The 16912-nt window shown below is 39.2% G+C and overlaps 2 protein-coding genes across 6 annotated transcripts in view; one reads left to right on the top strand and one right to left on the bottom strand.

Annotated features, from left to right (window-relative positions):
• The window catches only part of LOC133545526 (gastrula zinc finger protein XlCGF57.1-like), a 403569-nt gene that overhangs the window by 165315 nt on the left and 221342 nt on the right, over positions 1 to 16912 (bottom strand). The window lies entirely within an intron of this gene.
• LOC133545545 (major histocompatibility complex class I-related gene protein-like) lies at positions 1925 to 9862 on the top strand. 2 transcript variants are annotated; one of them, XM_061891249.1, is made up of 7 exons: positions 1925 to 2094; positions 3205 to 3471; positions 3646 to 3924; positions 5472 to 5780; positions 5860 to 5991; positions 6090 to 6107; positions 8139 to 9862. In XM_061891249.1, the coding sequence occupies exons 1-7, from the start codon at positions 2037 to 2039 to the stop codon at positions 8180 to 8182; spliced, it is 1107 nt and encodes a 368-aa protein (XP_061747233.1). In that variant the 5' UTR covers positions 1925 to 2036; the 3' UTR covers positions 8183 to 9862. The 2 variants fall into 2 exon arrangements, with proteins under 2 accessions (XP_061747233.1, XP_061747232.1); XM_061891248.1 differs by having other exon boundaries at positions 5857 to 5991.

The raw sequence follows: 16912 nt of genomic DNA, 5'->3' as shown, positions 1-16912 counted from the left end.
AACTAATATTTGTAGCAGGAAATCAACTGCAAACAAACTTATCCTTTTCCTCATTAGCGTCACGATCTCAGCAGCACAAATAAATCCAACTTTTGTCTTTCAGGGATGAATGTTTAATTCGTGGAGCCCTCAGATGTAAAGACATTGGTGCATCTAATGCTTTCTTCTCTAAATCCTTGTGAGTGTCACATGAAGTGAGGTCGCAGCGAGCAGTAACGTCTTGCTGATGAGAAATGCTTTAAATCTTTAAAAACGATATTTTTATTAAGACTGTAAAAATCCACCCCATCCCATTTTAAATATATTTTTTTAATGATCGCTTTCATTCTTGTTGCTAAACCTTTCTGCACGGATTCAGGTAAATAAACAGAAGCCTAATGGGACTCTAGACCAAGATGAGTCGCCCGCTGGCCTGTTCTAAAAATAGCTTAAATAGCAGCACTTACCAGTGAGCTGCCTCTATTTTTTTAAACTTTATTTATTTACTAGCAAGCTGGTCTCGCTTTGCTCGACATTTTTATTTCCAAGAGAGACAAAACTCATAGAATTTGAAAATATTTCAGACTTGGTCTTCACTTGTTTAAAAAAATGCATTTATTTTTTTACTTTGCTTCTTATAACAATCAGAAAGACAATTTTAGAGAAAAAATACAACCTTCAAAATGATTTTAGGATTTTTAAACACATATATCTTTTTACCTTTTAAATTCCTTCCTCTTCTTTCCTGACAATTTAAATCAATGTTCAAGTATATTCATTTTTTTATTGTAAAGAATAATAAATAAATTTTAATTTAATTCTTTATTATAGCTTCTGTGTTTTTAACGAAAAATATTTGTGAAATATTTCTTCAATCTTATTATGATTACAATTTAAAAAAAAATATTCTGCCAAATCTAGAAAATCTGTAGAATCAAATTTAAATCTTATTTCAAAGTCTTTTGAATTTCTTCTAAATGTTTTGTACTGGAAAATCTAAAATAAATAATGATTTGTCTTTGTTAGAAATATAGCTTGGTCCAATTTGTTATATATTCTAACAAAGTGCAGATTGGATTTTAACCTTTTTTAAAACATGTCATCAGAATTCAAAAATTAATCTTCATCAGGAAAAATTACTAATGATGTTCCTTAAATTATTTTTTTAATTTTTTCAAAATGATTCGAATTAGCCAGTTTTTCTCTTCTTTTTTTCCATTGAATTCTGAATTTTAAAGAGTCGAAATTAAAGAAACTATGTTTCAAAATAAAATTTTCTTTTTTTTCCCGTTTTCTCCTCTTTTAAACCGTTCAAGTAAGTGTTTTTTTCGTCATTTATTCTCTACAAAAAACCTTCCGTAAAAGGAAAAAAAATGTATGACGGAATGACGGACAGAAATAGTCATTTTTTATATATACATAGATTTATTAAAGGTAAATTGAGCAAATTGGCTATTTCTGGCAATTTCTTTAAGTGTGTATCAAACTGGTAGCCCTTTGCATTAATCAGTACCCAAGAAGTAGCTCTTGCTTTCAAAAAGGTTGGTGACCCCTGGCTTAGACGCTACAATATCACTTCTGTAAAATGTTCATCTTGTTGTTGTGTATTGTTCCTATAAAGTTAGTGTGTGTATTATAATAAAGCTGCTTCAAAAAACATGACATCACCTCCGACACTTTTATTCTTGTAATGATGATGTGACTTTTATTGAGTTAATATTCATGTACACCCTGGACTCTGCCCGATTGTAGCTGAGATAGGCGTCAGCGCCCCCCGCGACCCCGAAAGGGAATAAGCGGTAGAAAATGGATGGATGGATGGATGGATATTCATGTGTTAGCTGCAGTGGAGGAACTGCGTTGCTGTCAAATATTTGTATCCTCCTCCAGGAAGTGATTTCAAGTCACGTGATTTCCAGATTTGATATAAAAGCTCGTTTCCGCCTTGGCGTCCATTTCATGTTTACTCGTCAAGCAAGTTGTCGTTGCCTTGCTTTTCTCTGAGGATTAAAACTAGAAACTTTTTTTTCTTGACTTCCGCACTTTTGTGACATTTAATGATGAACTTGCTTTCCTTCTTCCTCCTAGTTGTACAAACACACAGCGTGACGCCTGGTAAGTCCACTTTCTTTACAAGTTTATACACCTCATTCCTACATGCTCATTTCATACAAAATACTCTCATTTATTTCTTCTCATTATTATTGACGCTCTTCTCTTCTCACCAACATCAATCAGTCAATAGTTTGCATCTTCATTTGTTGCTCAAACTTTTAACGAGTCAAACTTGTTCAAGTTGTCTCACTTTAACAGCAACATACATCCAACTTTTTACTTTAGCATTTCCGGAAACGTCGGTTTCACTTTTAAATAGGAAAATAATAATTAATCCAGGAAACAATCAGGAGTATCAGTTATAAGATGAGATGTAGATCAGAATAATTTAATGTACACAAAAATCACTCTATTGGTGGGAATTATTCTGAAATAATGGATATAATTGACCCGAAAGGGACAAGCGGTAGAAAATGGATGGATGGATTATTGTTTGTTTATTGAGGTTCCCCATTAGCCGACGCACAAACGGCTAATGGGGATCCTCTTTTCAAAAGTTCAAAGTAAAATAATAATGCACAAATCCAGTTACAAATAAAATAAAGGAACAATAAAAATACAATTCTCAATATGATAAAATAAAATAACAGTACGCACATTCAATTACAATAAAAGGAAGGGAAAAAACATGAAAGATTAACTCTTAAGTCTAAAAAGTGACTTTCCAAGTTTCTTAAATGCTTTTTTTTTACGGGTAATAGTCCTAATATGTAAATGAAGAGTATTATAATATTGTTGTTGTATTCCATTGTCAACATTCCATAAGGCGGTGCTATATTTCCATGCTTTGGCAGTGACATCACTAGTTTGAACTTCCCCTCACCTGGAAAAACAACTTTCACTTCTCTGCCGGCAATAATGTCATATATTTATTTGACACTTCCAGTTGTAGAAGGAAACAAGTCCAGTTCTTCATGTGTGGTCTTAAAGTGAGGTATAAATGTGAGATGCATGACATCAAAGACAAACGCTGTTATTGTCTCTTGGAACAGGAAGTGATTGTTTACTGTGAGAAGTAGCAGTGTTTGAAGTTGAAATGAAGACAGCATCATTTCAAATAGGAATTGTTCAACATGAAAGTCAGGAATCAAATGTTGTTTTGTCTTTCAGTGATTCACACGCTGCAGTATTTCCACACTGCATGCTCTCAAGTTCCAAACTTCCCAGAGTATGTGAGTGTTGGTTATGTTGATGAAGTTGAGGTGAGTTACTATGACAGCAACATCAGGAAAGCAGAATCCAAACAGGACTGGATGAACAAAATCACAGCAGAGGATCCAAACTACTGGCAGATAGAAACAGAGAACAATGTTGTTAATGAACATGTCTTCAAAGACAACATTGAAAGACTTAAGAAGCGTTTCAACCAAACTGGAGGTTTGTTTATGTTGAACTTTCTACTATTCTAATATATTTGATATTTTGATAGTGTATTAAAAACACACATTACTGCACTGATATACCTTGTCTCTGTCCATCCCATAATAAGCTACAACAAAGACATGTTGTGTGTTAGTTTCACTCTGCTTTACAACACTTTGTGTCTCTCAGGTGTTCACACTTACCAGAGGATGTCAGGATGTGAATGGAATGATGAGACTGATGAAGTTAAAGGTTGGTTTCAGTTCAGTTATGATGGAGAAGATTTCATATCGTTGGACATGAAGACATGGACATATACTGCAGCAAAACAACAAGCTTTCCCCTCCAAACTCAAGTGGGACCAGGACATATTTCTACTAGACTACAATAAGTATTATTTCACTGAGCGTTGTCCTTCTTACTTGAAGAAGTATGTGGAGTATGGGAAGAAGGTCCTAATGAGAACAGGTAGAAGCACACCTTGTACTTTCACCTTTGAACATGTTAGCACTCCCCCTATAGGAACATTACTCACATTACACTCTCTCCCTCCATACTCTTTTCTCTTCACCTCCTTTTCTCTCCATCTTGACCTCCATTTTCTCCTCTTTCTTTCTTTACCGTCATTCCCTCCATCTTTCCCTTCATTCTCTCCCTTTTGCTCCATTTTTTACTTCTATTTTCTCCCTTTTTCTCTATCTTTACCTTTATTCGCTCCTATTCTCTCCATCTTTACCTCCATTTCTAAATTTCTCTGCATCTTTCCCTTTCTTTTCTTTTTTTCTCTCCACTTTTAACTTTATGGTCTCCTTTTCTCTCCATCTTTACCATCATTTTCTCCTTTCCTCGCCATCTTTATGTCCATTCCCTCCATCTTTACCTTCATTCTCCTATTCTCTCCATCTTTACCTCCATTTCTCCTTTTTCTGTATCTTTCCCTTCCTTTCCTTTTTTTCTATCCATCTTTAACTTTATATTTGCCTTTTTTCTCCATCTTTACCTCCATTTTCTCTGTTTATCTCTATATTTAACTTTATTGTCTCCTTTTCTCTCCATCTTTACCTCCATTTTCTCCTCTCTCCTTTACCTTCTTTCTCTCCTTTTGTCTTCATCTTTACCTTCTTTCTCTCCTTTTCTATCTGTTTCCACCTTCGTTCTGTCCTTTTCTCCCCATTTTTACTTTTATTCTCAACTTTTCTCTGGATCTTTGTCAATTCTCTCCATCTTTACCTCCACACTCACCTTCTCTCCTTTTTCTCCATCGTTACCTTATTTATGTCCTTTCATATCTGTTCACTTTCTTTTTCTCTTCTATCCATCTTCCTCCTCCCCATTTTTACTTTTATTCTCAACTTTTCTCTCAATCTTCGTCAATTCTCTCCATCTTTACCTTCATGTTCACCTTCTCTCCTTTTTTCTCCATTTTTACCTTCTTTCTCTCCTTTTCTCTTTAACTTCATTCTTGCCTTCTCTCTCCTTCTTTACCTCCACTCTCTCCTTTTCTCTCCATCTTTTATTCCATGTTCTTCTTCTCTCCATCTTTGCCTCCACTCACTCCTTTTCTATCCATCTTTACCATCATTCTCCCTTATCTCCTTTTCTCTCTATCTTTACCTTGGTTCTCCCCTTTTCTCTTCATCATTACCTTCATTCTCTCCTTTTCTCTCTATCTTTAACTTCATTCTCACCTTTTCTCTCTTTTTACCTCCGTTTTGTCCTTTTTTCGCCATTTTTACCTCCATTCTCTCCTTTTTTTGCCATCTTAACTTCATTTTCTCCTTTTTTACCTTCATTTGTTACATCCTTACCTTCATTCTCACCTTTTCTCTCCATCTTTACCCTCATGCTCTCCTTTTTGCTCCATCTTTACCTCCATTGTTTCCTTTTTTCTCCATTTTTACCTTTTATTCGATTCTGTTCTCTACATCTTTACCTCCCTTCTCTCCATTTATCTCCATCTTTACCTCCATCTTCTGTCCACGTCATCCTCCATTCCCACGTCACTTCCTGGGCAGAGCTTCCAAAGGTGTTCCTCCTCCAGAAGACGGCATCCTCTCCGGTCATCTGCATGGCGACAGGTTTCTACCCCGACCGAGCCGACTTGTTTTGGAGGAAAGACGGCGAGCAGATCTTCGAGGACGTGGAGCACGGAGAGCTGCTCCCCAACCACGACGGAACCTTCCAGATGTCGGTGGAGCTGAAAGTGGAGGTGACGGCCGAGGTGGAGGGCAAGTACGAATGTGTGTTCCAGCTGTCTGGCGTCAAGGAGGACCTGGTCACCAAGCTGGAGAGAAGAAGCATCCTGAGCAACGCAAGCCATGAAGGTGAGAAAGACACATCTAGGACATGTTGAATAGTGTCAATGGAAGCACCTGATGTTCCTTCATGTGACTTATCAAGCAGCTGTCAAACAAATCAATCATACCATACCAACAGGCAACGTGAGCGTCACTGCCACGCTGGCGGTCCTCGCTGTGGTGGTCCTCCTGGCGGCCCCCATCATCTTCATCATCAAGCGTCGCCCAAGCAGACAAGGTGAGGGACACAAATGTTTCCTCTTTCAGGAAGACGCCAACAAGTCTCTGCCGGCATTCATGAGATGTGAATTTCACCTGCTTTCTCTTTCATTTCAGCCCAATACCATCCAGCTGGTAAGTAAAACATCTTCTCTTTCTTGGAAACCAGAACAATAAACAAAGCACACTTTGTAAGTTTACCCCCACAAAGACGATCATTTATGACTTATTCATCTTTGTTATACACCTTTTATGTCAGCTATATTCAATATAATATTGACTTTCTGTTTCTGTTACCATCAACATTCTGGCTTGTTGGTATCTTTGTAAGGGTCAACTTGCAAACTTGCTGTTTTAAGGTGTGATGTAGACACCTGTTACAAGTTTAGCAGGGAAATAAAAGCTTCCCTCCATCAGCAGTAGCTTGATACTGGTGTAAGCGCACGCAATAGAAAGTATCACAGCCAACTTTTGATGAGTGCTCATGATAATGAACATCAAGGGCCTGATCTACTAAAGGTTTGTGTGTATTAAAACATGTGCAAACCTCATCTACTTGGTCACAAAAACATTCATGAAGTTTGCTTCTTTTATGAATTTATTATGGGTCTACTGAAAATGTGAGCAAATCTGCTGGGTCAAAAGTATACATACAGCAATGTTAATATTTGCTTACATGTCCCTTGGCAAGTTTCACTGCAATAAGGTGCTTTTGGTAGCCATCCACAAGCTTTTGGTTGAATTTTTGACCACTCCTCTTGACAAAATTGGTGCAGTTCTGACATGGACTTGTTTCTTCAGCATTGTCCACACGTTTAAGTCAGGACTTTGGGAAGGCCATTCTAAAACCTTTATTCTAACACGATTTAGCCATTGCTTTACCACTTTTGACATGTGTTGGGGGTCCTTGTCCTGTTGGAACACCCAACTCCACCCAATACCCAACCCCCTGGCTGATGATTTTAGGTTGTCCAGAAAAATTTGGAGGTAATCCTCCTTTTTCATTGTCCCATTTACTCTCTGTAAAGCACCAGTTCTGTTGGCAGCAAAACAGGCCCAGAGCATAATACTTCCACCACTATGCTTGACGGTTAGCATGGTGTTCCTGGGATTAAAGGACTCACCTTTTCTCCTCCAAACATATTGCTGGGTATTGTGGCCAAACAGCTCCATTTTTGTTACATCTGACCACAGAACTTTCCTCCAGAAAGTCTTATCTTTGTCCATGCGATGTCAGATGAAACAAAAAGTGAGCTGTTTGGCCACAATACCCAGCAATATGTTTGGAGGAGAAATTGTGAGGCCTTGAATCCCAGGAACACCATTCCTACCGTCAAGCATGCTGGTGGTAGTATTATGCTCTGGGCCTGTTTTGCAGCCAATAAAACTGGTGATTTAAATGGGACAATGAAGAAGGAGGATTAGCTCCAAATTCTTAAGGACAAGCTAACATCATCAACCCGGAGGTTGGGTTTTGGGCACAGTTGGGTGTTCCAACAGGACAATGACCCCAAACACACGTCAAAAGTGGTAAAGGAATGGTTAGAATTAAGGTTTTAGAATGGCCTTCCCAAAGTCCTTACTTAAACGTGTGGACAATGCTGAAGAAACAAGTCCATGTCAGAAAAACAACAAATTTAGCTTAACTGCACCAATTTTGTCAAGAGGTGTGAAAAACCAAAAGCGCCTTATTGCAGTGAAACTTGCCAAGGGACATGTAAGCAAATATTAACATTGCTGTACGTATACTTTTGACCCAGCACATTTTCAGTAGACCCATAATAAAATCATAAAAGAAGCAAACTTCATGAATGTTTTTTGTGACCAACAAGTATGTGCTCCAATCACTACATCACAAAAAAATGGTAGTCGTAGAAATGATTGGAAACTGAAGTCAGCCATGACATGATGTTCTTTACAAGTGTATGTAAACTTTTGACCATGACCGCACCTGACTAAGACACTGGAGGGCTGCTTGCACATGAGCCTTGAAGCCAAGCTGAACCTGTTTGGAGACTTAGTCTTAGACTAGTCAGGAAGTAGAAGAGCAGAATTCCCAGCTGAAAAGATGTGATATGAGTGAAGATGGACTTCCTTCACCAGAGTGAGGTGTGGGCTTAGCATGAGCAGCGTAAGCAGCTCACGGTGCGTTTTGTGCTCCGACAGCTGGTGACGGTGGTAACGAGCTCTCAGAGAGACGTGAAGGCTGAAGGCTGAGTGACACACAGCACAGTGAGGACTTTGCTTTTTCACGCACCTCCAAATGTTCTTCTGACTTTGTGTGAAGATGATGTTCACTCTGCCACATGCTAACATCTGCACCTGCTTTTGTTGGGAATGTGCTGAGTCATCTTCTTCCTCCAGGATGCTTTGTGCACTGGAACACAGAGAGATGTCTCCATCGCTGAGGGACCTCATCACACTTGGACTTTTCTTTCACATCTGCACTAATTGCTCCTCGTCTTACACCATGTCTTCTTTGGCTGTTTATGGCTGAGAAAACACCTTCAATCTGCATTTGTCAACAATATTTTGTCAGATGTTGATCTTTGTGTCCATGTAGTTGTGATGTCATCATTTGGGGCTCATGTGTCATCACATTGACAAGGATTTCTTCTTTCCTTTTCAAACCAATAGACAGCTGCTTATCAGTGAATATCACCTTGTGTCACATCTCATTATTATTTTTAACAATATTTTGGAACAATAGTACCATTTTTAACTACTTTTGAATGTTAATGTTGATTGTTTTTGATGTAACATTTATGGGGATAGGTTGATTGGCAACACTAAATTGGCCCTAGTGTGTGAATGTTGTCTGTCTATCTGTGTTGGCCCTGCGATATGGTGGCGACTTGTCCAGGGTGTACCCCGCCTTCCGCCCGATTGTAGCTGAGATAGGCGCCAGCGCCCCCCGCGTCCCCGAAAGGGAATAAGCGGTAGAAAATGGATGGATAAAATTATGAGAACTGCTGCCCAGTTGTTTTATCTTCTTTTCTGATGACATTAGTCTCATTTGCAATGCAGTTGCACTTCCAAGACCATTAGATGGCAGCACTGTATAACTATTTATGCTATGTTGTCCAACTAGAAAGTAGCTTTTTTTTATCAGGAAATTAATTTGTTAGGTTGCGCCCTACAAGGTGTCAATACTGTAAGAATAGTTCTCATTACACAAAACTGTAAAATTCTAACTATAATCTTAGTTGTTGTTTACTTTACCAAATTCCAAGGTGTTGAAATCGCCATGTAAAATCGCTCATGTAAATAGTAGCCTGTCTTTGGCAAATCCTATGTAAATTAGCAATAAGCTAGCGCATTTTGGAAGAGTGTCGCATTACTTTTACGTTTGCGCGTTTTTTTATTAAGCACTGTGTTGGTGTTGAAAATGGCAACATGACTTAGAGGGAGTTTGGCTGAGTCCGGCCTGAGTGCTGCTTGAGTGATTGTTTACGTGAGCCCGTGTTTAGTCTGAAAGCAGACATGACCAGTCTGAAACCGGACATGACGTCACATGCAACAAAGGTATCGAACTATGGCACCGTTTGATTTTACATGAATTGATAGTACTGAGGGAATTGGGTCATCACCTACAAAAGTACTGAATTGGGTAGCCAACCCTACCAGTTAGTGTGACGGAGGGGGACAGTGACACAAGATTTTTATGACAAAGCGTTGACAATTATTTATATTTTTTGAAAATATTTGCTGTTTTTTCCGTTCCTTTTTGCATAGTCCTATTTTTGCTTGATTGCCAAACATGCCGAGGATGTCATTTGGGAAGTAAACAAGGTAGGCCGTTCATATACTCTTGATATTCAGTGTTTTATGTGTACAATGTTTCATGTACATTCTGGGGGTTTTATTCAGTAAAAACTTGTCAAATACAATTCTGTTTTGGAGGTGGTTTGTCATTACACTCATGATAACACTTTCAGCTTGCAGTCGTGCAAAACAAGTATTAGATTATCTTAAGCCTTTACCATGTCCGAAAAGTGAAAATAAAAAATATTTTGTCAATTGTCAACAGAAAGAATGAATGACAGAGCTCTTTATTAAAACACAATATTTAATGTAAATGACCGCAAATTTAAGAGAATAAAATAACACAATTCACCTGTTCTTCTGTTGATGCTAGTAGTGGAATGGTACACACATCTGCTGTGTGTGACAGTGGGTGTGAGTACGATTCCCGGTCAGGATAGGAAGGTAAACATTGAGCTGAATCATCATGATTGTTGTGCTGTGGCGACATCTTATGGGAAAAAACTGAAAGACATTTACTGATTTAATTCTGTTAATTGTTATTTTGCACTCCAACATTAATTATTTGGTCATGTTTTATTACAATATGATCTTATTACTCCGAGACATGTGTGTAATTAAATACAGGTTTCAGTCAAATAGTAAAACATGTTTTTCACATTGTCACATCGATGACATCTATTAAACAAGATAAGAAGCAAGGAAATAAACAGACAGAATTAAATTTTCTTCAGTTTGAGGAGAAACATGTCGACCTGTAACCTCTTACAGTGTCACCCACGCTCTCACGGAAAAAGGTTCACGTCTCCTCTTTTATTTGGATATTCCCTGTTTACATAACAACAGCTGTTTCTAAAGGAATGGGGGTATGTAAACAGCCATTGTTTTCGGTCACATTAACACAAAAGAAAAAGATGCCTCAGGCTTGTACTGGTCCTGGATCGAGCTTGGGCAAGACTTGGATCACAATAGCTAACCCCTCCCGTCTCCTCCCATCGCACACAGCTCAATTTTCCAAGCCTTTGGCTTGGGGCAACAAAGACAGCTTCCGTCTGTTCACTGGGAACTCAGACAACGGAAAGTTTTTTGATAATTTACAAAAAAAAATTCTGACACATAAATAAAGAAGGCAAAAACAAACAACCAAACAGAAAAATCACCACGCCAGTAGAGATGAAGACAATCGGGTTAGTCCTGCCAACAAAATGTCTCCTACTTATTTTTTCAGAGAGTTGTCAAGCCTGCGTGTGATGGATGTGGCCTGCCAGTTAAAAAGTTTGACCAGGATATTCTAGTCACTTATGCACAGATGAGATGTGTCAGTATCAAAATATTACTTTGAATCACTTATTGGCAACCAACAATTCCTTGATTGAATTAATACATCCAAACACTTTATTGATATGTATGATGTGCATGAACAAAGAACAAGTGATGTTGTATGTAGCTTATAAACAAGGAAGAGGTTTTTAGCACATCAACCACAACAAGTCCTTTAAAATCTCATTAATGTCACATAAATGGACAAATCTTTCACTTTTCCAACCTAGCAAAGGCTTTAGATCATGCTACTTTTGTTGAACAAATGTTTTGCAGGTACAATAGTTTAGATAAACCTGCTTTCAAATCAACTTTAAAGAGACCTTATCTTTTAAACTTTATATTTGAGTGGACTAAATGTACTGTCATTTTAGCTGACTAAAATGTTGTGTGATGTGGTTGACTTAAAGTAATCCATTTAGATTTAGCAGAGAGAAACTATTGTTAGTCACCTTGAGACTCTCACTGAAACCTAATAATCAGGTGATAGATCTGGAGGTAATAATGGACTCAGACTTGAACTTTAACAGCCGCATTAAGTCGATAACATCGGCAGCTTTTACCACCTGAAACACTTTGCCAAAATCAGAGGAATAATGTCTGAATCAGACTTGGAGAGACTAAGTCTTTGTCTCCAGCAGTTTGGACTACTGTAATGCTCTTTTCACTTGGCTCTTTAAACCAGCTGTAAAGCAACTGCAGTACACCCAGAATGCTGCTGCTCAAGTCCTGACTAGAACTAGGGAATATGATCATATTAGTCCATATCAGTGCTGGCTTCCTGTAGCTACACAGCTTTCCTTGTGTACAAGTCTTTTCATGCTCTTGTGCCAAAGTACATCTCTGACATGTTAGCTCTGAGAACCTTGTTTTATGAGGATTATTCTCCTTTTATTTTGAAGTATTTTCCATGGTTACTTCCATTTTATTGTTGCCTTCTTGTCATTTTCTGTAAAGCACTTTGAATTGTGCTCTATAAATAACCTGGCCTTCCCTAATTGTTTTCAGAATAAAACACTTGTTTCCAGCTTTAAAGGCACTGCTCATTTCTAGATATAGAGATGTTGATTTGAGATATCTTCATTCAAGATGTCTTATCAAGTCAAATGTTTGACTAGTTTCAAGTAGTTGTTCAATGGATAGGTTGGGCTTCAGTTGAAGAAAAACAGCTGATGAGGACGTTTGGCTGCAAACTTGACACACCTGTTGTGCTTGCCAGGTCACGTGATTTCCCAGAAAAGCCACTCAAGCATTTACCTGAGGTGGCCACTAGGGGCGCTCTCTAGCTAAGGTGACCAGAGTGGTGTCTAGAGAGAGTGTGGACAAGCAAACAACAGACGCCATGTTGGGGACCAACTGAGTCATTTGATGTTAGTTTTCCTAATAATAACTATAATTATTATTGTACTTCAGCTCATAAACTTGCAATCAAGTATATTTTTAGGGCAATTTTGCTTCTATACTTGATGCACTCGGCCGCTACGTCCATGCAGTGTTTAGTCAGAGGAGACACGGACATCAGCGTGGATCTACAGGAGCTTTATTTTTCAATTCGCCACAGAGTGAATTCCCGTCCTTCAACAATCGCTATTTCTTTGGAAACAAAGTAAATAATATATACAAATATATATATTGTATGTAGCCTATTATTTAAACACTACTGACAAGTGATGCACCGAAAATGTGGTGGTCTTTGCTCACCAAAAGCGGATGTTGTGGTGAGCAAACAAATATCCACGGCACACACGAATGACGTAGCTCGCCCAAAGCTGATGAGCAAGTCACATTCAGGTCGCATTTCGTTGAGACAGAAGTTCCACTTGAAAAAATTACATTCCAATCGGAATCAGGACTACTTCCTGATGTGGCCTCAATCTGATGCCAAAAGATCAGATTTGAAGGACTTTGGAGAGTTTGGACTGTCACAAAAAATCAGATCTTTGTCACTTGAGGGCATAAAAATAATCAGATTTGGTGTGGAGTGTAAACGCGTCTATAAGACCTGCTCAGTGGCCTTGTGGTTAGAGTGTCCGCCCTGAGACTGGAAGGTGGAGAGTTCAAACCCTGGGCGAGTCGTACCAAAGACTTAAAAAATGGGAGCCATTACCTCCCTGCTTGGCACTCAGCATCAAGGGTTGGAATTGGGGGTTAAATCACCAAAATGATTCCCGAGTGCGGCCACCGCTGCTGCTCACTGCTCCCCTCACCTCCCAGGGGCTGAACATGGTGATGGGTCAAATGCAGAGGATAAATTCACCACACCGAGTGTGTGTGTGACTATCGTTGGGACTTAAACTTAAAAAATAATAAAAAATATATATTTTAATGACTCACTCATTTAATCACATCAAGGATTGTTTGTTACATTTGTTTACCTTCATAAATCATGTGCTGTGTGTTGATAATTGAAAATATGAAATGAAGAGAAACGTTTTGTTTCATCTTTTATATAGGCATAAGGCATTTCAAGAAATACAATATTAATAACTATATATGTATATGTCAATAAGAATGTAAGATGAGGGTGCTAATGCACAATCTTATGTATGTACTCTTCTCTTATTATAAACAGGAGGCTGCAACAACAATGCCAACACACAGCAATTCCACTCAATTTACCCCAAGCTGGCTGTACACTGTGGCATTGAACCCAGCAAAACTGGAAATGCCAAAATAAGATCCTCCCTATGACGAAAGACTCGGAGGACAGCATTCCAGATGTCTTTAATGTGGTGCCAAGATTAGCAACACTTAAAATACACTACTTTTTAAACACTACAAGACCCATAATGTACAGCATATTTGCGCAAAGTATCAGTATCAGACCCATATTGCCGATACTGGCCTGGATTTTACTTGGTATCGGTTCTGAATAAAAATCAGTGGTATTGCACATCACCAGATTTTGGGAGACACCTTTTCCCAAAAATGTCAGGTTTGATATGGGCAGATGGTTGTTCAGCACTGTGGCATAAAGACTATTACTTTTACAATTACTAAGGTTGTGTAATAACCAGTGCGTATAAAATGATTGGTGTTTACGGCGGTCACTCACCCTGTCTGGTCAACACGTACGTGCAGAGAACACGTGCACACGTACAAAAGCAGTCCAAGATAGGATGTTAAGATAGGATTTACATTTAATTGAACTATCCAAATGACTATTATTAGCTAACAACAGCCACATGTAATGCATGTGTTACGCAGGTATGTAGTTACATCATTACGTCCTAGAAGCTGAAAGAAGGAGGGATATGCTGTGTGAAATAAATTGGAAAGTTAGCGCCCTCTAGACATCTGTGTAAATGTTGCAAACAGCCCCTTTAAGGCCTTTGGAAATGTTCCAGTCTGAAGTGAGACCTTAACTCAGGGGTAGGGAACCTATGGCTCGAGAGCCAGATGTGGCTCTTTTGATGACTGCATCTGGCTCTCGGATAAATCTGAGCTGACGTTGCTTAAAAGGATAAGTAATGAATAATTCCATTTGTAATCAAAGTGTTAAAAATAATGTTAAAAATATAAAACATTCTCATGCATTTTTAATCCATCCGTTTGCCACCGCACCTGTTCAAGAAGTTGCGTTAATGGTAAGAAATTATTTATTTATTTTTGGTTAGTGTGGGGCTTGTCCTCCTAGGGGTTCTTCGGAGCACCAAGCACCGACATGAGAGCCTGTTTCAGGGTTACAATATTGTTTTATTCTTCAATAAGTCTCTCAGTTGCTTTCCAGCAATTGTATTTCCAGCCTCAATCCCGTCTCTCCTCCTGGCTGCTGCTTATAACAGAGCGACAGGTGATTAGATAACAAAGCCCAGGTGAGCCGTCTACGCACCTGTCGCTGATTTCGAAGCCGGTACTGGCACATCCCAGTTGGCTGCAAGCCCGCAGGCCACGCCCCCTCCACAGTTAGCTTCAGAATAACAAAGTTATTACAAAGAATAAGAAACCTATTATACTCTAGAAATGTTGGTCGTACTTAAAAATGCACGTGTTTTGTTGTGTTCAGTGTTAAAAAAAAATTATATGGCTCTTACGGAAATATATTTTAAAATATTTGGCTTTTTGGCTCTCTCAGCCAAAAAGGTTCCCGACCCCTGCGTTAACTAGATGAAGGAATTGTGCTGACAAACTGCTCAGCAGAGACTTTAGAAATCTAGTGGGTAACTCATCAAGGTGTGTATGTTAATGTTAGATATGTGCCGTCTCCAAGCAGAAGAACATATCTCACCTTGGCTCTTGGCACAGTTGTTGTGTCCATCTGACGCTTTGTGCTGACTTCACCCATTTTAGACTTTTCTTTCTGTTTGTGATAGTCACATTTGGCAGTTAGATTCCAAGCCAGGGTTGGATCAGGAAGTAAAAACTAAAGCTGAAACAATTCATGCCATTGAATCGCTGTGTCCAAAGTACTAAAAGTGGGAGGAGAGGAAAAGCGTGAGGCTGAATCTTCTGGTGGCAAAGCATCCAAGAAAAGGAAAGTGAAATGTGAAATCAGACACGGTAAAGCCAAACATTGACTGGATGCTTGTTTCAAGCCGCTTAAAGGCCTACTGAAAGCCACTACTAGCCACCACGCAGTCTGATAGTTTATATATCAATGATGAAATATTAACATTGCAACACATGCCAATACGGCCTTTTTAGTTTACTAAAGTGCAATTTTACATTTCCCGTGAAGTATCCTGTTGAAAACGTTGCGGTATGATGGCGCGTATGATGAGGCGTGCGCGTGACGTCACGGATGGTAGCGGACATGTTGTTCCAGCCCCGATCCCAGCTATAAGTCGCCTGCTTTAATCACATAATTACACAGTATTCTGGACATCTGTGTTGCTGAATCTTTTGCAATTTGTTCAATTAATAATGGAGACGTCAAAGAAGAAAGATGTAGGTGGGAAGCGGTGTATTGCGGCTGCCTTTAACAAGACAAACACAGCCGGTGTTTCCTTCTTTACATTCCCGAAAGATGACGTTGAAGCTTTACTATGGAACAGAGCGGTCAAGCGAACACTGTTCCCTAACACATGTCAAACGGCAGGTTTCGGTGAGTGAATTGTGGTAATAAGTTGGCTCTTACCGTAGACATGTGCGGAGAGCATGTGTCGTTCCTCCTGCACCTGTCAAAGAGGCAGCTGCGGACTCTCTTGCCTCCTCCGACCGGCCGCCCCCGAACGTGGGATGCTTCCACCGTGGAGGAGGGGGGAAAAAAAGCTCAGCCTGGCCCCAATGGCTGCCTTCGCTTCGCCTCGTCGAGAAACGTGGCTTCCCTCAGAGATACTGGCGGTCACCACACCCGTGGCCACACCCCTCCGACTTTCAGGTACCATATAATTTCATTAGAACACTAGTAACGCTCTCAACTGCTCAGTGGAATCTCAGAGAGCTGAAAGTTTTTTGATAATTTACACACAATTTTTCTATTAGTAACACAATAAGCAAATAAGGGATTTGCCAGAATTATCCTAGTAAATGTGTCTAATAACATCTGATCCGCTCCCACTGCCCTCGCCTTTTTTTTCTTTTTTTTTCCTAATCCTTCACTCTAACTTTCCTCATCCACAAATCTTTCATCCTCGCTCAAATTAATGGGGAAATCGTCGCTTTCTCGGTCTGAATCATTCTAACTGCTGGTGGCCATGATTGTAAACAATGTGAGGAGCTCCACAACCCGTGACGTCACGCGCACATTGTCTGCTACTTCCAGTACAGGCAGGGCTTTTTTATTAGCGACCAAAAGTTGCGAACTTTATCGTCAATGTTCTCTACTAAATACTTTTAGCAAAAATCTGGCAATATCGCGAAATGATCAAGTATGACACATAGAATGGAGCTGCTATCCCCGTTTAAATAAGAAC

The sequence above is a fragment of the Nerophis ophidion genome, linkage group LG28, assembly GCF_033978795.1.
Source record: "Nerophis ophidion isolate RoL-2023_Sa linkage group LG28, RoL_Noph_v1.0, whole genome shotgun sequence".
Lineage (NCBI taxonomy): Eukaryota > Metazoa > Chordata > Actinopteri > Syngnathiformes > Syngnathidae > Nerophis > Nerophis ophidion.
The sequence above is the reverse complement of the archived record's forward strand: the minus strand, read 5'-3'. Positions and strand labels throughout refer to the sequence as shown.